The sequence below is a fragment of the Euprymna scolopes genome, chromosome 40, assembly GCF_053919585.1.
Source record: "Euprymna scolopes isolate OS-2025 chromosome 40, ASM5391958v1, whole genome shotgun sequence".
Taxonomy (NCBI): Eukaryota; Metazoa; Mollusca; class Cephalopoda; order Sepiida; family Sepiolidae; genus Euprymna; species Euprymna scolopes.
The window spans coordinates 27202382-27227292 of record NC_136521.1 but is presented as its reverse complement, the minus strand read 5'-3'; the positions used below and the strand labels follow the sequence as shown (position 1 = coordinate 27227292).

The following is a 24911-nucleotide window of genomic DNA, read 5'->3' as shown; positions in this document are numbered from 1 at the left end:
AAGATATATAATTCTCCCTATCTTAAATTGAGCATATTGGGAAGTGATATACAAATTACCATTAGCGTATGAAGCAATGCTCTTTGTTTAAGCAAATTGAACTTAGTTTTTTTTGTTTTTCTTTTTTTATTACATTTTCACCCCAAACAAGGCACGTTGCCACTTTGATGTAGGGGGCTACTATCAGGGACCTAAGTTGCAGGGGTTGTAAGGAGTTTAGCAGCAAGATGTCTGTTTATATTACACTTGAACTTCTGCATGTCAGTACAGTTGGGGAAGCAGGAAACCGGAAGAGAATTCCAAAGTCCTGCAGTTCTGGGGAAGAAACTATAAAAGTAAAAGGCTTTTTTACATCTAGGGATCTCAACTGTATAGGGGTTGAACTTCGCTACTTGACAGGTTTGTCAGGGGTATTTTCGTCGAGGAGGTACAAGGGCTTGTAGTTCGTCAGAGCATCCACCATTAAAATACTTGTAAAACAGGCAGAGGGATGCAACATTTCGTAGGTGGGACAGGGGCTGAAGTTTATTAGGTTGGCGACTCTCTTTTGAACCTTGTCCAGGAGGAAGAGACTAGTAGCAGATGCACCAGCCCAAATGTGACAGCAGTACTCCATACATGGGTGAATGGTGGCTTTGTAGAGGTACAGGATACTTTCAGGTATAAGTAACTTTCTAGCACAATAGAGAGAGCCCACTTTCTTTGCAGCAGCCTTAGCAATAATCTCGATGTATTTATTCCAACTCATGTTTCCTGTGAACGTTAAGCCAAGGAGCTTGAACAAAGTGCTATCAGGTAAAGTATCTCTAGCCATAGCTATTGGTGGTTGGTAAGGTTTCATGTAATTATTAAAAGAATGAGCTTTGTCTTGACAGCGTTGAACGTTACCCTCCATTTTTGACCCCATTCCTCTAGGGTTTCGGCCATTACCTTAAATATGTGCTCATTAGTTTTCTCCATATGCCTGCTAGAGAGCGTGGTGTCGTCGGCAAATATAACCATCTCAGAGACATTTTCATCAGGTAAATCATTTATGAATATCAGAAATCACAAAGGTCCAAGAATCGATTCCTGTGGAACACCTGCATTTATATCGAAGACAACCTGGATTCTTCTCTCATTTAAGAAGGGTCTAATTATGCTAAACATTCGTCCATTAATACCATAGCATTTTATTTTCATCAGAAGACCATCGTGCCATACCCTGTCAAAAGCCTTAGATATATCAAGAGCTACTGCCCTCCCCTGCTTTATCCAGTGTTTGGACAATGTCAAAACGTTAATTCACTGCTCGCATAGCAGCAGCTGTATAGCACAATGGTTAGAAGCTCCGACTGTTGCTTGAGCGATCGGGTTTCAATCCTGGCTTGAGGTAGTAGCTTGTCTAGCCGCACTGATGAACAGCGAAACAGTACTGTATGTGGATGACTATATATATATATATATATATATATATATATATATATATATATACTAGAAGAATTCTCTCCCAAGACAGGTAAAATTCATTCTTCAAACAGAACAATTTTGCACCACTATATTATTTTATCTCCTGACAAAGATTAAAATCATGATATAATTCCTAATTGATGGTCACACAAAATCAGAGTTTTGAGTTGTTAAAAGTTTTCATCAATTTTTGCAACAAAAAATGGTTTGTCTTATTAGGATTTTTCTGAATGCCATTTTCATTTTTAAGAAAAAAAAAACATAAAAACAACACAAACACAACATAACAACACAAAACAACACAAAACAACACAAAAACAACATAAAAACAACACAAAAACAACACAAAAACAACACAAAAACAACATAAAAACAACACAAAAACAACACAAAAACAACACAAGTCACATTCTGGACTTTTGTCTTTTTTTCGAAGCTCATTCCATTCTATAGGTTCAGAGCGAAAAAAGCAATAAAAACAAAATTGAAAATCATTTTATGTAAGAAAAAAATATGTATATTTTTTTAAGATTTTGTAGTTTTAGACAAAAACGATTGATAAAAAAATGTGATTTGGGGTTAAAATAGATACAAAAGAAATTTTAAATAAAAAAACCTTTATTTTCATTAAAAATGTTAATTAAAAAAGTATTTAAAATTTCTTCAACTTTTCATCAAGCCTCCATTCCCTGGAAGTTTGACCTTTTCTTTCATACTCTTTCCTTCTACATCAAACATGAATAATTGAAAGACATGTTGGTGAAAACATACCTTAATTTAAAAAAAGAAATTGAAACAAAATTCCTGTAATGAATTTGGATTAATTTCGTATTTAATTTAATACAAAATTTAATATTTTTATTTTAAGTAACAATTATTAATTACAAAATACTCTATATTTATAGTGTATGGCTTGCTCATAGACCTTTGTTTTTTCAAATTTAACTTTGTGGCTCCTGAAAATATCTAATGGGCTTCATTGAGAAACTTTGCTCTAAAATATCTCTTAACCAAAATCGTTATCTACTTAGCCATGTATCCAAATAGAAAAGCTAATCAGATCTATTTTGGATTCACAAACCTCATGTCTATTGTGTGATTATCTATATCTGTTTTTTTTTAAATAGACATCCTTTGTCTTGGCATATCTTTATAGATATATTGCCTTTGTTTTGACATTTTTCCTAAAATTTTGACATGTCAAGCTATTTCTAAATTATGATATGATTTCATACAAATGGCTGTTAACAAAAGATAGGAGACACATTTAGACAGGTGTAGACCAATGTAGTTTCGTTGTTTTACTTTCCAATCTTTATAATATTATGCAAACACGTTTGGTTAAAAAAAATATTCAAAGATTTCTTTCCATTTTTTTTTTTTCATCTCGACTTTATTATGTCTCCCATAAAAATTATTTTCTGATCCTCTTCTTTTCTGGTTAAGAATCATTTATTTAAAAGATTATTAAATTAATAAGCATTAAAATGTTATATTAATATCATTAAAATATTTGAAAACATGAAGTTTTATGAGTATCCAAAATGTTAGAGTATTTAAAAATGTTAAAAGATTGAAAAAAACCAAAATCAAAAGTGAATAAAATTTTTTAAAAAACTCCAGATTTTCATAAAATTAGCAGAAATAAATCTGTGGTAAATTTAAGGAATGATTGGGTCTCCATAACCACAATGATTTTCAATGAAAAGATTATAATTTCCAGTGCCATTCTTGTAAGCACTTGTCACGATTCGGAACCAGCCATTTTCTCCCTGAAAATAATGGAAGACAACATTAGCATAAAAATAATATTTTATGTATCTAATTACCTTGTTACATTTGCAAAGTTAGACACAAATAGCATATAGGCTGACAAATAAAACAAATTTTCATTTGTTAGTGTTGTGTTATTAATATATTTAGCAACAATTTGTTTTTTAAATTAATTTAGTACAGAGGATGTAAACTTGAAAGATTTTTAAATAATCACCTAAAAATAAAAATCAACAAAAACTGAATATAATAGGAAATGCCTGAGTAATAAAAAAAGCTTTCAGAAATTTTTCCTATTTTCTTTTATCTCCCTTTGAGTTTGCACTCATATAACTGATAAAAAGAAATTGGTTAAAATATAATAAAAATAAGAAAAAAAATGAGTTATGATTTTTATTAATCTAACACAGAGGACACCAATATGGTAGAATTTTAAATAATCACCTAAAAATAAAAATCAGCAACAATTGAAAAATATAATAAGAGTTGTCTATCTTAAGTGAAAACGTAAAAATTAAAAACTAAAGTTACTATATCCCGCACAACGCCGGGTAGGTATAAACTAGTGATTTGCCATTAAAATCTACATCTACAAATCAAATAAGTTTAAGATTCCTAAAATTCGTTCTAAAACCCGTAGTGTAGTGATTACTTATAACTTAGTCAAATTTAGTTGTAAAGTTGAAGTTTTAAATCTCAGTTAGGACAATAATCAAAAATACAATTGTGAATTACTTGGAACTCCTACTCAGTTATGGCTGACAGAACGAGAACATGCCACACTTGTGGATTAAATAAAAGATTCCGCTCCAAATTGCATGCAGATTCCTGAAGTCAACAGAAAGATTCCATAGTTCAATAAGAAACACCTGAAGAAGGTCAGCGGTTACATCAATTGAAATGTTGTGAAAATAACACTCAAGATGAGAACAGTAATCCTAATAATTCAAATTATCAATCCTATCACAAAATTTTTAAAAAGTAGTCATTTATAATTTATCGTGATGGCATGAGGTGGCTAATATAAAAACGTGTTTAGACAAATTGAAACATGATGTCTATACTAACAACTTTGACTAACACTTGAAGAAAAAAAACGTTATGTGTATGATTCTGATTTCTCAGTCATGGTGTCTAATACAATGTATGAGTATACCATCGGATACAATTTTGTGTCATACCACAAAACAGGTTCTACTTTGTTTTTTAACTATTGGGCTCACTTATTAAGGACAAGTGCAATTCAAGGATAAGGGTTAAAGAAACAGCGATGATTCCTTAGTGAACACTTCCTATCCATTGTATGTTTGACTGTGGCAGCTCAGCTGGACTTGTTTTGTAGAGTTAGAAATCTGTTCATGTTTGGGTTCCTGACAAGACAAAGGGAAGGAGAAAAACGGATTTGGACGGATCTTTCATATCAACCCTTTTCAAATTATTTTATATCGAATCCATTCATTCTGGTAAAAGATTTTATTCTTCAATTTCGTAATTTTTTCAAATTTTTGTTGTGATAAGTGCATGCAACAATTGGATACATTTTTGTGGTGTCCTATGATAGAACTGCATCTATTTTCGGAACATCGCTTATCAAGTCAAAGAGCCATTCGAGGATAAGGATTAATGAGACATGAATGATTGCCAGTCAAAAGAGGCAGAACACTGTGAGAGTATTAACATTGATTATTGCTGTGAATTGCGTTTGATTATGTGGTTCATGACAGTAATTTATTGATATTGGATTTGAAGACAACCAAATTGTAATCAGCAGGAAAGCAATCCCACGATAATATGTTTCATTAGTGGGAAGCCCTTCCAAAGAAGAACACGGAAATATTTCCTGGTCCACATGAAAAGTCTTTGTACAGCAAAATGGTTTACAAGATGGACTCCAAAACACAAAATCACACCTTCTATACAAATGACAATAGAATATAAAAATACTAGCAACATATCTTCTATACAAATGACAATAGAATATAAAAATAATAGCAACATATCTTCTATACAAATGACAATAGAATATAAAAATACTAGCAACATATCTTCTATACAAATGACAATAGAATATAAAAATACTAGCAACATATCTTCTATACAAATGACAATAGAATATAAAAATACTAGCAACATATCTTCTATACAAATAACAATAGAATATAAAAATACTAGCAACATATCTTCTATACAAATGACAATAGAATATAAAAATACTAGCAACATATCTTCTATACAAATGACAATAGAATATAAAAATACTAGCAACATATCTTCTATACAAATGACAATAGAATATAAAAATACTAGCAACATATCTTCTATACAAATGACAATAGAATATAAAAATACTAGCAACATATCTTCTATACAAATGACAATAGAATATAAAAATACTAGCAACATATCTTCTATACAAATAACAATAGAATACAAAAATACTAGCAACATATCTTCTATACAAATGACAATAGAATATAAAAATACTAGCAACATATCTTCTATACAAATGACAATAGAATATAAAAATACTAGCAACATATCTTCTATACAAATGACAATAGAATATAAAAATACTAGCAACATATCTTCTATACAAATGACAATAGAATACAAAAATACTAGCAACATATCTTCTATACAAATGACAATAGAATATAAAAATACTAGCAACATATCTTCTATACAAATGACAATAGAATATAAAAATACTAGCAACATATCTTCTATACAAATGACAATAGAATATAAAAATACTAGCAACATATCTTCTATACAAATAACAATAGAATATACAAATACTAGCAACATATCTTCTATACAAATGACAATAGAATATAAAAATACTAGCAACATATCTTCTATACAAATGACAATAGAATATAAAAATACTAGCAACATATCTTCTATACAAATGACAATAGAATATAAAAATACTAGCAACATATCTTCTATACAAATGACAATAGAATATAAAAATACTAGCAACATATCTTCTATACAAATGACAATAGAATATAAAAATACTAGCAACATATCTTCTATACAAATAACAATAGAATACAAAAATACTAGCAACATATCCTCTATAAAAATGACAATAGAATATAAAAATACTAGCAACATATCTTCTATACAAATGACAATAGAATATAAAAATACTAGCAACATATCTTCTATACAAATGACAATAGAATATAAAAATACTAGCAACATATCTTCTATACAAATGACAATAGAATATAAAAATACTAGCAACATATCTTCTATACAAATGACAATAGAATACAAAAATACTAGCAACATATCTTCTATACAAATGACAATAGAATACAAAAATACTAGCAACATATCTTCTATACAAATGACAATAGAATATAAAAATACTAGCAACATATCTTCTATACAAATGACAATAGAATATAAAAATACTAGCAACATATCTTCTATACAAATGACAATAGAATATAAAAATACTAGCAACATATCTTCTATACAAATGACAATAGAATATAAAAATACTAGCAACATATCTTCTATACAAATGACAATAGAATATAAAAATACTAGCAACATATCTTCTATACAAATGACAATAGAATATAAAAATACTAGCAACATATCTTCTATACAAATGACAATAGAATATAAAAATACTAGCAACATATCTTCTATACAAATGACAATAGAATATAAAAATACTAGCAACATATCTTCTATACAAATGACAATAGAATATAAAAATACTAGCAACATATCTTCTATACAAATGACAATAGAATATAAAAATACTAGCAACATATCTTCTATACAAATAACAATAGAATACAAAAATACTAGCAACATATCTTCTATACAAATGACAATAGAATATAAAAATACTAGCAACATATCTTCTATACAAATAACAATAGAATACAAAAATACTAGCAACATATCTTCTATACAAATGACAATAGAATATAAAAATACTAGCAACATATCTTCTATACAAATGACAATAGAATATAAAAATACTAGCAACATATCTTCTATACAAATGACAATAGAATATAAAAATACTAGCAACATATCTTCTATACAAATAACAATAGAATACAAAAATACTAGCAACATATCTTCTATACAAATGACAATAGAATATAAAAATACTAGCAACATATCTTCTATACAAATGACAATAGAATATAAAAATACTAGCAACATATCTTCTATACAAATGACAATAGAATATAAAAATACTAGCAACATATCTTCTATACAAATGACAATAGAATATAAAAATACTAGCAACATATCTTCTATACAAATGACAATAGAATATAAAAATACTAGCAACATATCTTCTATACAAATGACAATAGAATATAAAAATACTAGCAACATATCTTCTATGAAAAAGGGAATACAGAGAAGAGATCACTCATCCCCCAAATTTGATTTCAAAGTCTATTTTGTACTCGGTCCAGGCAGGAAAAAATGATTTGTGCAGTACCTTCCCACACGTGGAGGCAGCATCCCATGTTTGGACATAACTGATGCATAAATGGAACACTAACAAATACTCCCCTTCCAGGTGACTAGTGGGGGGTACCCGGCGTTGCCCGGGTGTTTTTGGGTGTGTGTGGTCAGGCGGGGGTTAATGAAAACGTAAGAATAAGCGAAGTAAAAAAAAAAACAGAAAAATCTGAAAAACACGTGAAAAATGGCTTAAATAACCCTGCTTCAATATTAAAATTTAAAAAATCAAAAAAAAAAAAAGACATCTCACACCACGATTCGAACCCAAAACTTTTACGTAATGAGGCCACGCTCTAACCAACTGAGCTAAGATGACGTCCACGAAATTGTGTCGCTTTTTCAAATATTTAAAGGAAATCAGGTTACGTGGTATGACGCATGCGTAGAAGCGGAATCGTCATATTTCTTCTTGAAGAGTCTTTTTTTTTTTTTGTACTTTCCTATAATAATAAAAAAATACTTGTTACTTGGAAGATATTTAAACTGTATAGAAATACAAACCCAAGGTATTCCCCAAGAATTGCGTCCAATCCAATATTCAATACCAGTCTTGTCATCGACACCCCATCCAGCAATGGAAATGATGTGATTCAACTGAAAGTAAGAGGAGAAAAGGAGGAAAATAAAATGAAAGAGAAAACAAAATAGGTAGGTAAGGTAAGTTTTTGTTTAACGGCACATCAACCCTATAGGTCATTTCATGCCATAAAAGGTGAAGAGAATATTCTTCATTTGAGACTTTGGCCAGTGGTTTGCTTTATTTTCAAATAAGTTCCAAAAGTTTAATTTTTCTCAGGAAATCTAATATTTTGTAAGGTGTTTCTTTTTCAAATATTGTTTTAAGGTTTTGTTCCTTGAAATATTTCGTACGAATATTTTCATATTTTTTACATTTCATTAATATGTGTTTAATGGTTAGTGGTTGTTGGCAGATTCTGCATTGAGGGATACCTTCTGCTTTCAGAAGGTATTCATGTGTTAGTCTTGAATGACCAATTCGGATTCTGGTGAATATAGTGTCTACTTTTCGTATTGGTATTATGGTTCTCTCTTGCCCAACATTTGGGTGTATTTCTTTAAGTTTGTTGTTTAGTTGTTCGTCCCATAGTTTTTGCCATTTTGTTTTTATGTAGTAGTTTATTTTATTTTTCCTATCCGTGTATGGGATTTTTCTGTTTGAAGGCTTTGTTGCTTCTTTAGCTAGTTTGTCAGCTTCTGTATTTCCTCTTATGCCAACATGACTCGGTATCCATGCTAGTACTATTGTTTTATTATTCTTTATTTGGTGTTGGTATGTTTCTATAATTTCCAGGATGTACGGGTGGTTTACTTTCCCTCCTTTCAATGCAATTAAGCTGGACATGGAGTCACTGAAGATAAGGAATTTGTTTTCACTAGACTCCTGGACCAGTTCAAGAGCCATCTTAATAGCCTGTAACTCTGCAGTGTATATAGAGGCACCATCTGGTAATCGGATTTGCTTGTGTGCATTATGCATTTTTGCTGCTGCTCCTACTTTTCCAGTTATTTTTGAGCCATCTGTATAGATGGTTTTGTATGTGGAGTATTCATTCCTGAGTTCTAGGAATTTGTTTTTATAGGTTTGATTGCTAGTCTGTTTTTTGGCCATTTTGATAGTCATGTCAATGTATGGTTCTGTGATTGTCCATGGTGGAGTATTATGAATTGTGTAAGTTTGTATGTTTTTTGGTTCTTCGTATCCTTCTATAATAGCCTTTTTAAGGCGATATCTCAAAGGTTGAGCAGCTGTAGTTCTGCTGGTATAGAAATTTTCATACATTGATGTATATACTTTTTCGTGAGCAGGATTTTCTGGTAAACTTTTAAGTTTCAATGTATATTGGAGTGAGAGTTTTTCCCACCTCAGGTGAAGGGGGAGTTCATTAGCTTCTGTGTGTAGGCTTAGAATAGGTGATGTTTGGAAGGCTCCTAGGCAGAGTCTGAGTGCTTGATTTTGTATTGGTTTCAATTTTTCTAGGTATGATTTCCTTGTTGAACTGTATATAATACAACCATAGTCCAGCTTTGGTCTTATGATTGCTCTATACAATAGGAGCATGGTTTTACTGTCTGCTCCCCTGTTTGTGTGGGATATTATTTTTAATATGTTTAATGCTTTCTGGCATTTTTTTTTTAGTGCATCTATATGAGGCTTGAAATTGAGTTTATTGTCCAGGATCATTCCCAGGTATTTGGTTTGCTGTGCCACTGGTATTGTGTTGTTATTTATTTTCAGTTGTGGGTCATGGTGATATCCTCTCTTTTTGCAAAAGTGTATGCATACTGTTTTAGTTTTGGAGAGGATAACCCCATTTTCATTTGTCCATTTTTCAATTTTATCAAGGCACTCCTGCAATTTCCTTTCTATTGTTTGCATGTTAGGGGATGAGTAGCTGATTGTAAAATCGTCTACAAAGAGGGCTTTGTCAATGTCTGTAGTCACTGCTTTGCTGATGTTGTTGATTTTTAGGAGGAAGAGTGTAACTGATATTATGCTTCCCTGGGGCACTCCCATCTCCTGTCCGTATACCTCAGAGATCTCTCCCCCGAGGCGTACCCTAAATGAGCGACCCCTGAGAAAGTTTTGTATGAATATTGGCATCCTTCCTCTGATTCCAAGGTTATGTATGTCCCTCATAATGCCGTATTTCCATGTAGTGTCGTATGCTTTTTCTAAATCAAAGAATACTGACACCACATGGTGGTTTCTAATAAGACCGTCTTTAATGTACGATTCCATTTTGACCAATTGGTCCATTGTGTTCCTTTCTTTTCTGAAACCACATTGATATTTGTCAAATATTTTATTTTTTTCTAATATCCATACGAGTCGATCGTTTATCATTCTCTCCATGGTTTTACAGATACAGCTGGTTAGAGAGATAGGGCGGTAGTTTGTTGGATTTGTGGGATCTTTATCAGGTTTTGGGATTTGTATGATCGTGGACTCTCGCCAAGCGTTAGGAAAGTAGCCTAAGAGCCAGATATTATTTAGTATATTCAGGAAAGTGTTTAATGAGGTTTCTGGTAGTTGTTTCAGAAATTGGTAGTGTATCTCATCCGGTCCAGTAGCAGTATCTTTGCTTCTATCCAGAGCGTTTTTAAGTTCAGATATTGTGAACGGTAAATTGTATTTTTCTGTATTGTTTGAGCTGAAGTTCAGCTTTCTTTCTTCTGCTTCTTTTTTGTAGTTTTGGAATGTTAAGCTGTGGTGTTTGGGAAAGGAGTTTTTATTTAGTTGCTCAGCAAGTAGATTTGCCATATCCTTTTTTTCCGTGCATTTTCCACCATCCGGGTTTTTTAGGTGTATAATGGGGTGTTGGGTTTGCTTCCCATTTATCTTCCTCACCATGTCCCATACTTTCTTGCTAGGTGTTTTATTATTTAATTTAGATACATAATCTTGCCATGTTTCTCGTTTAGCTTTTTTGGTTATTTGTCGTGCTTTTGCACGAGCTTGGCGGTAGAGCTCTAAGTTTATCGAGGTTGGGTTTAATCTGAATTTTTTTAGGGCTTTTTTCCTTTTCTTAATTGCTTCTTTACACTCTTTTGTGAACCATGGTTTGTGCTTGCTGTTTTTCTTTGAAGTTTTAGGGATTGTTTCTTCCGCTATTTTTATTAATCTTTGTGTAAATGTTGCTATTGGGTCAGGTTCCTGGAGTATTTCGTTATTTATTTGTGTTTGGCAGAGATTTCTGAATGTGGACCAGTCAGCTCTCTTTAGTTGCCATTTTGGTACTATGTCTTCTATTGTGGGTTTATTTGTTTTAATGAAAATTGGGTAGTGGTCACTACCACACTGTTCTTCATGGATATCCCAATTGAAGTCCATGTAGATAGTCGGAGAGCTGAGTGTCAGGTCTATAGCTGAGGTTGTTCCTGTAGATGGATGTAGGCAGGTGTGTTTGCCGTTGTTCAGTATACACATGTTTGTGGTTTCTAGTATGGATTCTATTATATTTCCATTATGATTTGGTTGTCTGTCTCCCCAAAGGTTGCTGTGCGCATTGAAATCCCCTAGGATTAATGATGGTGCAGGAAGCTGTTCGATTATTTGATTTATTTGAATTTTTTTTAATTTCTATTTTGGTGGAATGTAGATTGAGCAAATTGTGATAGTTTGGTGTAAGGTAGCTCTTACTGCTATGGCTTGTAGTTCTGTGTTTAAAATGAGTTTTTCATGGGGTATTGTTTTCTTTAACAAAATGGTTGTACCACCTGTTGGTCTATGGTCTATATGTGATAGGTTGATTTTGTTATATACTTCGTAGTCTCTAAGGGAGAGGTTTGAGTTTTCCTTCATTAGAGTTTCCTGTAGACATACGATATTTGGGTTGTGATCTTTAATTAATCGTTTTAATTCTTCATAGTTGGATTTCAATCCTCTACAGTTCCATTGTATGGCTGTTATATTTTGAGTTCTTTTATTTTGTTTCATTTTATTTGTCTAGGGGTGTTTTGTTTTCTACTTCCATTTCCTCCAATGTTTCTTCGTTTCCTTCTCTTGAGGTAGATTGGGATCTGGATCCTGGTCCTTCCCTAGTTCCTGCTTTATTGGGCGATGATGGTGTTGCTTCGCTTGGCTTTTCATTTCTGCTGTTAGGAGTTCGGGAACTGGAGTTTGCTCGGGACTGTGTATTCATTTTGTTTTGTTTTTTTTTTTCCTTTTGTTTGGACAGTGATTGGTGTTGTGTTTTTTTTGGGGGGCTTGCTTCGTTTCTCCCTTCCTCGACTTCCATTTCCAGGGAGTCCATAGATTTATCTGTCATTTGAGAGTTTTGTAAAGTGTCTTTTCCTTTTGTATTTGATCTAGATCTGGATATTGAATTTGATCTAGATCTTGGTTTTGATTTTGGTATAACTTCTGGTGTTCTGGGCTCTTCCAACTTCTTAGTTTTATTATTTTTCTCACCGACATTTTTATTGGTGTTTTCATCCTCAACTTTTCTCAGTAGTTGAAATCTATTTTGAGTGTTCGTTTGTTGTGTGTCTTGTTTTTTATTTGTGGTTATTTCTTTACTTTTTGGTTGGGGTTTTGTTTGTGAGTTTATAGTTGTGTTTTGGTTTATTGTTGAAGTATTGTTTATTGTATTACATTGAATGGTCATTATTTTTTTTAAATTCTTCAAGTAAACTTTTTGTTTCGTTTAAGAGCTTCGTGATAATGTCAACATTGCTATTGGAGTTTGATGCTATTGAATGTTGGTTTGAGTTATTGAAGTACTGTATATTTTTTTTTGTTATATCTGCATAGTTGGAGCTTTCTATGATTTTCCTAGCTTCGTTAAATGAAATGTTATTTGTGTACTTTGTTTTGAGTATTGCTCTTTCTTTTTTCCAGATTGGGCAGGTTTTTGAGTTTGCGTAGTGGTTTTCCTGGCAGTTTGCACATTTAGGTTTTTTTTGCAATCCTCATGGAAGTCTTTTTCACCACATCTTATGCATGTTGGTGACCGTGAACATCGGTCGCGATGGTGTCCATATTTTTGGCAGTTATGGCATCTTAGGGGGTTTGGGATGTATGGCTCAGTGTTGACTGTTAGGTAACCAATTTTGATTTTTTGTGGGATTATTGGTGTGTTGAATGTCAGAATGTATGTGTTGGTGAGTATAGTTTCAGAATTTTTCCTTATTTGGATTCTTTGTACATCTGTGACGTTTTGGGATCTAAGGTTGTCTTTTATTTCATCTATGGTACATAATGCAAGTTCAGAGGTCTTGATGACACCTTTACTTGAATTTAGTGTCTTGTGAGGATAAACTTTAATGGTTTTGTTGTCAAAAGTTTTCCATTTTAGCAGTTCCTCAGCTTGCTTTTTATTCTTTATTTGTGTTAATATTGTGCCATTATTTAGTTTTTTAACCGATATAGGTTTAATACTTTGTGAGAGTATTTTTTCGATTTTAAATGGAGAAGTTTTGGTTATGGGTTGTTCACTGGTTGATTCCAATACTAGAAATGTTGGGAAATTCTCATTACTTGATATTGGTTCATTTTCAGAGTCTGAGTTTGAAGAATCTGATACTAGATCTCGTATTCTTTTTTTTTTAGGCTTGTTTGTATTCATAGATGGATTTCTTTTTTTTCATTTTTCCTGCTCCCCACCCGCCTCGGAGTCCTATTTGGGAAGTGTTAGGGGGGGATACCCTTTCGCCCCCAACCCAACAAGGATACAGGAAAAGTATACACTCCCTGCTGGTGGATCTAAGCATCTGTGGTTCTTCAATTTTTCTGAAGGCCTCGTTTTCAGGAAAAAATTCAGATTTACAGCCATGTTTTCTCCATTGTCCAGCACGTTGTTTGACCCTACAGCCACCGCTTGCTAAATCAGTTTGTATAATGTGGGGAGTGTGGGCGTATTTTCTTGTTGTGTTTGTCTGATTTAGGGCTTGACGTGACCAGCCGATTGATTGGAGCGGGCCTCTCCGACCGCCCGTCTAGCCAAGGTAAGGACCAAAGTGGCGTGTTGGGAAGGAGAGGAACTCATATCTATCCTCTACAACCCTCAACCACCAGGATTCCGTTCCAAGGTGTCACGGGTCGCCACCCACGGCAAACAGGTGGCCCCATTGAGGGACTTTTACTCTCTGCAGGGGGGCAGAGGGTGTATTCTGATGCCCCACCGACAGGGCGAAGGACCGGGAGTAAGGTAGGAAAAAATAAAATAAAAAGGGGAGGGAGATAGGCTGTTGTTTTTGTTTTTGGTTTTGCAGAACATAATTAAGTTTTACAAAAAGGATCAGAAAACAAAAAAAACGTCAATGTAGGTGCATTTCATCTCAGGAAGCCACAGGGCAGCCTGATCTGGTAGCACCAGAACAAAATAGGAGAAAATGAAATTGTTAGAAGGAAAAATGTGCACCTTTTGTGGCAATTTTTTATATCAAGGGAGATAACTTATCTCAAACTATTTTTAGATTGGAGGGGGGCAAAATTGATTTTAAACAATGATTTTCAATATTTCTTTGACATTCATGTTTTTATTTCAAATTATTCTAATAAATCTAGATAAGCTGTGAAATGGATTTCATTTCCATTTACAAGTGAAAAATAAAAAGTAAAGTCAACATTTTTTTCAATATATTCCTTTACAAGAATGTTTGAACTTTGACATTTAATTAGTGAATTCCAAAGTTTTAGTTTTCACTAAAACATAAAATAGAATTTTTTTTTTTTCCAGATTTATTTAAATTTATTAAACGGGTTTAAACTTTAAGTTTTAATTTTTGTTTAAAAATATACATAAAAAAATAAGGAATGTTAATTAAAAACAATAACAAAGTTAATAAAAAAAATTACTAAAAAATAATTTAAAAAAACGAATATGTAACTGACAGCAGATATCACTTTCAGAGGTGAATGCGTTGCCATGACTACAATATGAATAAGTGTCGAGTTTCAAAAGAAAAGGGAAACCTTTTTTTCCCCTCAGATCACATTTTATTTCTGCTTCTTCCTCAGATAAGTTTCAACAAATCATGTGTTTGAATTGAATAATCATGTGACCGACCTTTTTTTGACAGATCAGCATAAAGATGAGATAAAGGCTGTAAAGAAGAAGCCCCGAGTTTTTAATTGTACATGGCTGGCAGGCGAATTATGATAAATACTTATTTTTACGATCATTATTAATTTAAATCCATTTCACTCATGGTTTTTCATGCATTTTGCTTGAAATTCATTACTTCCCTTCTTCAATCATCATTTAATCTTTTCTTGTTTGTGTCTATTTTCTTTTGTTATGCATTTTCACGGTGTAACAAGCTGTGTCAAGCTGTAAAATAAAAATTCATTAAAGTATCTATATTTTAATATAGATACTTTAATGAATTTTTGTTCTTCCAACAGCTGGGTACAATTACAAAATATGATTTTTTTTTTTTTTTTGTTATTGGCATTTTGGCAAACAACACTTGAAAAATAATTTTATTTGTTCGCAAATACTATATAAGTATAGATTTTTCAGAAATTGTGACTCAATGCGTTTTCTGGTCATTTGCGGCTATTTGATAAATTTCTGGGCATTTGTAGTTGATTTATGGAAGTTGCATGAGAGGACAGCTTTTAAAAATTGAGTTCCAAACTAACCTTTTTTTAACTAAATCTTCAGTTCCATGTTCTTTCCTTTCTACACATACCAAATGGTTCAGTTGGTTAAGTATCAGATTGAAGATGTAAACATTTCAATCACTCATTCCAACGTCTGCCATTTTTTTTCTGTTAATACATTTCAATCAAAAATGCAATGGCACAACATATTGCTCTCGTCTTGGGGAGGCCCCATGTTTTGACGAGCTTCTGGGTCTGATCTTTCCATTTCAATGAAACACGTACATCAAATCCATTGCTAAGGTCACAGAAAAAAGGAAACTGACGGATCCCTTGGAGGTCAATCCAAAAAAGAAAAACTTATAGGGATATTTCGGGTAAATAAATCTTCAGGGGCGGGGTTATAGTTAACACTACTATATCTATGGACAATATGGATTCATTTCGCTTATATAATGCCAGACATTTCTACTTTCAAGCAGAGAGTACACTCCTAGTTTAACCGTTCACAGTGAATCCCAGGACTCTTTCACCTTATAATTGTGACCCCTTAAACAAGACTACATCAACTTTGTTGGATTCCAAGACAAAAGTCCATAAAATAAAAAATAAAAATAAATAACTCCCAAAATAATGATACCGAATCCATACAAGAAATTTAAAAATAAAAAAAGAAAAAGTAATAAAAAATAGAAAATATTTTACCAATGGCATCATGGTGTGTTCGGAATATATGCCGCCTTGATATTTGTCAAAATTTTCGGTCACTCTCATTGCGCAGCTAGATTAAAAATCAAAACACAAAAAAATAAAAACAATGTATCATTTGGACTACTATTCTCATGTTAATTTTTTATTTTATAATGTATAATCCATGTGGGTAGATTGTTGTTATTCCATCAGCTATGAACAAGTAGAAATGTTAATAAATTATGTTATTTTTAGTTAATACTGCTTGTAGTAAGGATTGAACTTTCAACTTCCAGAAGATAACATAATAATTAGTACTCATGACTGACAGAATAAGAACAATTTACCATTATAGATTACATCAAGGGTTCAGTTCAAAATTCTGTATATAGGTTCTAGAGTTTGACAAAATTCCAAAAATACATCTGAAGAAGTATCGGCTGAAAAATTGTGAAAATAATGTGAGAAATGTGAAAATAACACTCAAGAAGATGAGAACAAAATACAAATCCTCATCTAAAAATATTGAAACATAAAAGTTAAATGAATAATGTTATTTGAGTTTAAAGAAAAAAACAAAACAAAATACTTTGAATTTTATATAATTTGGATTTTATTTATTTTTCCCTCTTGTATTGCAGTGGGAAACTTTTTATTGAAGGATTTTTGATTGTCATAAATATGATTGTATTGACTTTTTGATATTTTTTTTTAATATTTTCTTTTAATTATTTAATATATTGTGTCATTAAGTATTTTGAATCCAATGTAGCCAATGACAATAATTGTTGAAATTGAAATGAACCTCACATAGTGTGTGTGTGTGTGTGTGTGTGTGTGTGTGTGTGTGTGTGTGTGTGTGTGTGTGTGTGTGTGTGTGTGTGTGTGTGTGTGTGAGCAGTACAAAAAACAAATTTGGTAACTTGCTTGTTATAAGACGTAAAACCATGTTTAAAATAATTTGAAAAATTGTGAAAAGTTTTTGTTACAGAAAAACAAATTTACAAATAAATTAATCATCAAATTGAACTAACATCAGGTCAATTTGTTTTTTTTTAGATTTTTTCAGGATAGAGGAGGGCTTCATTTTCCTAAACAGTTCCAATCATGATCAATTAAAAGGGTAAAAGTTAAAAATGTGAATGTGGGAGGGAAGGAGGCAGGAAGTCATTTTTTGATGAAATAAAAGTCATTTAACGCACCTACCCCTTTACATAAATTGTTTCAAGTTTAACCTTAATGGCAAAATTAATATTTTCAGATTTCAGAGAAAACTGTCATATAAGAAAAAAGGAAGGCAAAAATGGTTTGTCACACTTCAGTTTAAAATAGTTTGTTGTTGAGTAACTGAACCCTAACCCACAAGAGAGACTGTTCTATGATCAAAACAAAAAATGCAAAAACAATTTGAACATATTCCAAGTAACTCAATATCAAGATGTGAATAGCCAATGGCAAAAAAGCTGCAATTAAGATGAATTTATTTTCTAACCTGACCCCCACTCCTTGTGTGTGCATGAAGAGGGGAATGCAAAAATAATTAAAAACAATGTGGATGATAATATGCTAGTGATAAGGAATAAAAACACATTTAAAATAATTTAAAAAATGTTTTAATTAAACATTTTTTTTTAATATAAATCTTAATAAAACCAAAAATTTACTAATAAGACAATCACCAGATTAATTGGGATGATAGTTCATTTGCAACAGACAGATAAAATTATGAGAAAGATATTGAGTGTGCATAATGGGGAAGGAGACAGGAAGTCATTCTTTGATAAAAAAAAGAATAATGTTGTACTAGTCAAAGATGTATTTCTAAAAACAGATTCAAATAATTTGAAAAAGGTTTAATCTGTGTATGCACATGAATATATATATTTACATGTAGTCAGTACTAAACTAATTAACCCATCATTAAAAATTTTGCATCTATGAGGCATAATAGGTTGTAATGTTGGTTATATTTTGTTTAATTTTAGTTTTATGCAAAGTGGGGAGGGAGATTTGATAGAATCCCTTCATGAAAATTCAGATATCTTCAAATTTTGTGAAAGTTTAACAATAGGTATTAGACGTCAAATATTCCATAAAGTTCTCTTTCTTTTTAAAAGCTTTTAGGCATCATAATATTGGCACAACCTCCATTTGAAAATTAAAATATTTTAGATTTGCATTAGTCATTAGACACCAATTAGAAAGATTCTATGAATTTCAATTTTTTTCTTAAAACCTCTTCAGCTTTATTTAAAATTAAAATTTAAACATTTTGCTCAAATCTATATCATCTAAATAGACTTTGATAAAAAATTGGAATAAGGATTCTAGACATAATGATTTTTAATGCAGACATAAAAATGGTGAAAAAACTGTTCTTTTTGGGGAATTAATTTTATCTGTCCTGAATGAATATTATTCAAATAGAAATATTAATTATACATTAGTAAAAAATAATTAAAGAATCAAATAAAATAAAATGATTAATAAGTGTAACATTTTGGAAATTCTTTAAATGACTAAATTTCCAATTGACATGACAAATCGATTTGTAAGATTTTTTAATTTTTTTTTTTTGTTATAAATGAGAATTCAACAACAAAGATTTGACATTTTTATTACTATTTTTTTTTGTTTTTTCTTCAGACCAACTGAGTTACTTCTGATTTTCATATATTTCCTCAAAACATTTCCCACCAAGATTTAGTCTGCACCTGAAAGCAAACGTCAAACGTCATTTCTATATAACCAATCACTAACCAGAAAATCAAATCTACACTTAACTAAAGCAACATATTACTGTTGTATATAACAATTGTGACTACATCTACTTCAACATTTTATAAATGCATTTCATATATTTCCTCAAAACATTTCCCACCAAGATTTAGTCTGCACCTGAAAGCAAACGTCAAACGTCATTTCTATATAACCAATCACTAACCAGAAAATCAAATCTACACTTAACTAAAGCAACATATTACTGTTGTATATAACAATTGTGACTACATCTACTTCAACATTTTATAAATGCATTTTATTTTGACAACCATTAATATAAAGAAAAAATCGTCTAGATGTGTGTGTGTATCATGGTATCACAATTAAATAGTTAATCTAAAAACGAAATCAATTGTAAATTTGGAATCAGAACTTTTGATCTGACATCTTTTATTGATGTCAGAAGTTCTTGAACCACTTTTAAAACTCATTATTCAAAATTAAAAATATGCAAAAATTACATTAGAAACAAATGTTCCAACATTTTAAGCGTTCCATTTCCAAGCCGACCAAACAACATCCTTTCAAATTTTTCAATACTAGTAAAAAAGAAAGAAGCATATAAAAATAAGTCAACATTGTTTGGTTTTGCTTTTTTTTAGCTAAATCATTCTACATGTTTTAAATAAATTCTTTTCCATCTTTCAGGGTTTGAATCTCACATTAAATGTTTTGTTTATTTTCTAGCCGATATCGATCAACATCATAAACTTGAATAATTCACTTATTTTTATTGCGATTCAAGTTTAAAAAAATGTTTTAATTTTTTAATTGGAACCGACTTGCAGAAAAGAAAGGTCTGACGAACCTAACATTGATGAGTAATTTGAAATAATTTGTCGACATATTTACCTGATGGGTCCCTTTTTGTAGATCTCTGCCATCATCTTATCCCGCCCAGAAAGAGAACCATAATCTCCAATTTTCCAAACTGTATAATTCTTTATTGCCGAACAAGATCCAAATGTTGAACAGGTTCCACATTCATTGAAAATATTGCAGCCTGAATTCCATAAAAAAAACATATTGTTAGTATCAATGAACATAACATCCGAAATTTTGCACAACCTATTTTATATATTCAGTTGTTTAAGATTAATTGCATGTAATTTGTCTATTTGGTTGTTGAGAATTGTTCACTGCAATGATTTTCATTTCACACTAAATAGTAAAGGAGGATGAAAAACTGAGGAGACAAAGCACCAACCAGACCTTCACTGGATGGTACAAAGAGGACTGGATTCCTGGAGAGGCTATTGTCATTCAAAGAGTAGTGGTCATTGCCAGCAAGAAATCAATGGTATGATAATTTAAATTCATTTGCAAAGGTTATCCAAACAAGTGAAGAGCACTAGAAATCTGAGGAGACTTGTTGTCACCTAGATTCCAGGGAACACGGTTGTCAGTGAATAATCTCTGATGATGATCTGTGCAAGAATCCTGTGAACACAAATAATGATAAGAATGATGAAAAATAAAAAATTCTGGTCAAAGAAAAATCAAATAATTATAATTTATAAATTATATGTGTGTTCCCTACAGAAAGAAATGGTTAGTTCCTACATAAAAACTAAAACTGTATATATAAAATAAAAATCCAGTAAAAACAATTGAAGTTGTATAAAATCTCATAAGTGACCCGAGTGGGGAGGAGGGGGGGGGCAAAACTTTTGGTGCAAGTTCACAGTTCAACCTAAACAAAAAAAAACAAAAATAAAGAAAATAAAGAAAAAGTTTTATGATGTATGTACCTGTTACAGAACAGAGATTTCATATTCCAAAAATCACATAAACTGTGATCAAAGCTTGCAAAATCAGCTTCATAATGCCTATGATTTCCCATTAATAACTTAAAATTGTTTAAAAATGATTTTCTTGATTAAATAAAATTACTTGATCAATTTATGTGATTTTTGGAATGACATTTTCATTCATTGACATGCAAAGAGGACTGGAACCTTGGGGAAGTTATTGCCATCCAAAGAGTGGCAATAGCGTTGTTCATCATAAAGATTTTTCTGTAGTTTGGGTTTTTATTTAGGTTGAACTGCAGATTTGCACCAAAATTTTTTCACTATTATGAAAGTGTGTTACTATCTGGTATAAATAGTTTAAATCTGGGATTTTTATTGAATTAGAGAAAAAGAGAAAAGTCTAGCTGATCTCTACTGTGCTACAATCATATTAAAAAGATTCAATATGCGTAACTATTGAAATGAATCTTATGTGAATAATCACAGTCGCAATTCCATATCATTTTAGAAGTTTGTTTTTGTTTTTTTTTTAAACATAAGATTTTACTTAATGTTTAGTCTGGCTTTTTCTATAAATTATTACTTCCTTTGAAGTTTGATAGAAAGATTCCAGAGTTTGACAAAATACATCTAAAGAAGGTTGAAGGTTTCATTGGTCGAAACGTTGCAAAAATCACACTCAAGACAAGAACAATAATTTGAATACTTGAAATACAAACTTTGAAGATAATTCGATGTGTGATTGCCAAACAAGTTATCATGTTCTGCAAATCTGTGCTAACAAGTTTTTACTGTTTAGATGATGGACACAAGAACAAGTTTCGAAAGATTGCTTGGATGTTCCAGGACATTTCGCTAACAATCATCAAAGACAACACCATGTCAATTCATGTTGAATAGGGTGTCAATCATCATCAGCAGCAGCAACAACATTATCAACAAAATGGAAACGTTAGTTTAAATATATTTTCTGTCACTGATTTAATCATGAATGTTCTAAAATCTTTTAATAAATATGTAAAACTATGTGTTCTGATACCCATCGACCCCAATGTTTGTGCCATGGTTTTATCTTCACCTTCCTGTTCTGTGTCATCTCTCATGTTGGTGATCATAGATGGGTGTAGTTTACGAGTTGTATTCAAAGCAAGTAACAATTGTCATTTGCTACTCCTCAGCTCATCATCTGCTCAACCCAATCTGCTGGTCTACTTCTGATCTAACTCTGACTCCCCCGTCTACTCAATATATTTACCTGTGACCGAAAATCCTAAATTTCAAGTCCCTTTCTCAATCCGTCTGAGTAAGCCCATCACCATCAAACTACCTAGAAATTAGCCATCTTTTACCAAGAGAGTGATAGATGAGACAGCCAGTTGGGAAACATCTCGAGCTGATAATATAAAACGGGATTCTCTCAGATCAGGATGATTATCACACAAGCATATATGGAAAAAAACAGCAACCGATAATTTGTGGAACTTTCTGTATGTATGAGCCAAGCTTGAGAATGCAACACTCATGCCAGCATGAAAAAAGGAAATCGGTCTTATAATGATCATGAAGATGATGATGATGAAGGAGAGTAACTTACGTTGATCTTTAGCTTGATAGTTGTTGCATGTTTCATCAACTAAACCATGTTCATGTCCATAGCTGTAGACACCAGAATCATCACCACCATGACAACTGCCAGCTTCTGCGCAGTCAATTATTTCTTGAACCGAGAGATATGCCGATGGCCAAACACCTTTCCGAAGAATGTTGATTCTGTCAGCAATTGCACTTGTTGATCCCATAGCCCAGCAAGAGCCACAATCTTAAATAAAGCAAATAAAAATAATATAGTATCAAAACAAAGTAACCATATTATCTATATATCTATGAAAGTGAAAATGTCTGTCTGTGTCTGTCTGTGTACATTTCCCTACACAACAACTCTGTCAATTTTTAGTCTCCACACTCAAAATTTGATATACAGGGTATGGGGATTTGTATGTTTGCTTGTCTGCCTAAAACGGATTTTCACAAAATCAGTATCGTTTTGAACTCGACCTTTCAGACAACAAATACCAAAAAATTGACTAAAAACATTAATTTCTTCATCCTCAACTCGGCACTTTTCTACAGGGACGGGTCGCTTTTTTCACAGGTATTTTCGAAAGTCATCCCCTCTGTTCGATTGTCTAGCCTTAATTTAAACCAACGTCACTTCCGGTTTCCCAGTGGTCGTAACAGCAAAGACGTCACATTTTTTTCCTGTTCTTTTCTTCCTTTGTGGTATGGGTTCGAGCCTGCCCTCCTACTACCACTTTTTTTTTTTGCTCAACACACACCTCAAAACACCTGGGCATCGCCAGGCACCCATGCTAGTATATAAATAATATTGTATCAAAATAATAAAGCAATCCTAATATATATGAATAATATAGTATAAAAATTATTAAAGAAACCATAATATATAAAAATAATATAGTATAAATAAATATATATATACACACATAGTATATAAAATATATATAGAGTATCTATATTTTTATAAAAGTGTGTGTGTGTGTGTGTGTGTGTGTGTGTGTGCGCGCGCATTTCCCTACCAAATAACTCTGTCAATTTTCAGTCTAGAGACTCGAGATAAAGGGTGTTGAGATTTGGGAAAATCTTTTTAATCAGTTTTCGGCCAGAAATTCGGCTGTCAAGTGGTCAAAGTTCAACTATTTAACCTTTGAGAACTCTACCAAACTCCTCTAACAATTTCGAGCCTAAACACTTGAAACTTTAAATGTAGATTACTTGAACATGGATCAAACTTTTTAATTTGAGTCCAAAACAATAAATGTTAAGGGATCAAAATTGGGGTCAAAGTTTTTAAAAACTTTGACCCCTGCGGTCTCTACCAAATTACTCAGCCAATTTCTGGTCTAAACATTTGAAATTTTACATCAAGGGTATTCAGACATAAGGCAAGCTTTTATATTGGTTTGGATCAAAAGTTTGAGCTGCCAAGGGGTCAAAGTTCAAAATATTTGACCTTTGCTGTGTTTAGCAAACTTTTCAGCCAATTTTAGGTCAAACATTTGAAATTTATACATAACAGGTATTCAGACATGTGGCAAGCATCTTAATCAGTTTTGGGGCGACAATTTGGCTGCCAAAAGGTCAAAGTTGAAAGAGTTGATCTTTGCAAATTCTATCAAATTCCTACGTAAATTTTTGGTCTAAAGACTTGAAATTTTAGATGTAGGTAACTTGGACATGGGTAAAATTTTGTATTTTGATTGGAGACCAAAATAATAAATGTTAAGAGGTCAAAATTGGGGTCAATGTTAAAAAAATTCACTTCTGCGATTTCTACAAAATTTTAGTCTAAACATTCGGAATCTTACATGAAGTGTATTCACATGTAAGGCAAGTTATGAACATTACATACAGCCCAAGCAAAGCCAAGCTGAACTGCTAGTAATATAATATAAACATAATGAAAACAACCATAACATATATAAATAATATATTAAAATAATTAAAGCAACCATAATAAATAATCAATCTATATATCTATAATAAAAGGTCTGCGTGTGTGTTTTTCGGCCAGAAATTTGGTTGGTAAGGCGTCAAAGTTCAACGATTTGACCTTTGAGAACTCTACCAAACTCCTCTACCAATTTGGAGCCTAACACTTGAAATTTTATATATAGGTTAATTGGACATCGATCTAACTTTATTATTTGGTTTGAGCCCAAAACAATAAATGCTAAGGGGTCATAATTGGGGTCAAAGTTTTAAAAATCTAACCTCTGTGGTCTCTACAAAATTACTCAGCCAATTTCTGGTCTAAACATTTTAAATTTTACATAAAATGTTTGCAAACATAGGGCAAG

The 24911-nt window shown here is 31.9% G+C and overlaps 1 protein-coding gene across 1 annotated transcript in view; it reads right to left on the bottom strand.

Annotated features, from left to right (window-relative positions):
- Positions 1-2259: 2259 nt before the first annotated feature.
- The window catches only part of LOC145265457 (cathepsin Z-like), a 61159-nt gene continuing 38507 nt past the window's right edge, over positions 2260-24911 (bottom strand). Inside the window, exons 3-7 of the mRNA XM_080121316.1 lie at positions 22631-22855; positions 20135-20285; positions 16517-16592; positions 8242-8334; positions 2260-3221 (exon numbers count right to left, since the gene is read on the bottom strand). Of these exons, the coding sequence (XP_079977442.1) occupies positions 3111-3221; positions 8242-8334; positions 16517-16592; positions 20135-20285; positions 22631-22855 (656 nt within the window). The 3' untranslated portion in view covers positions 2260-3110. The remainder of the gene's footprint in view (positions 3222-8241; positions 8335-16516; positions 16593-20134; positions 20286-22630; positions 22856-24911) is intronic.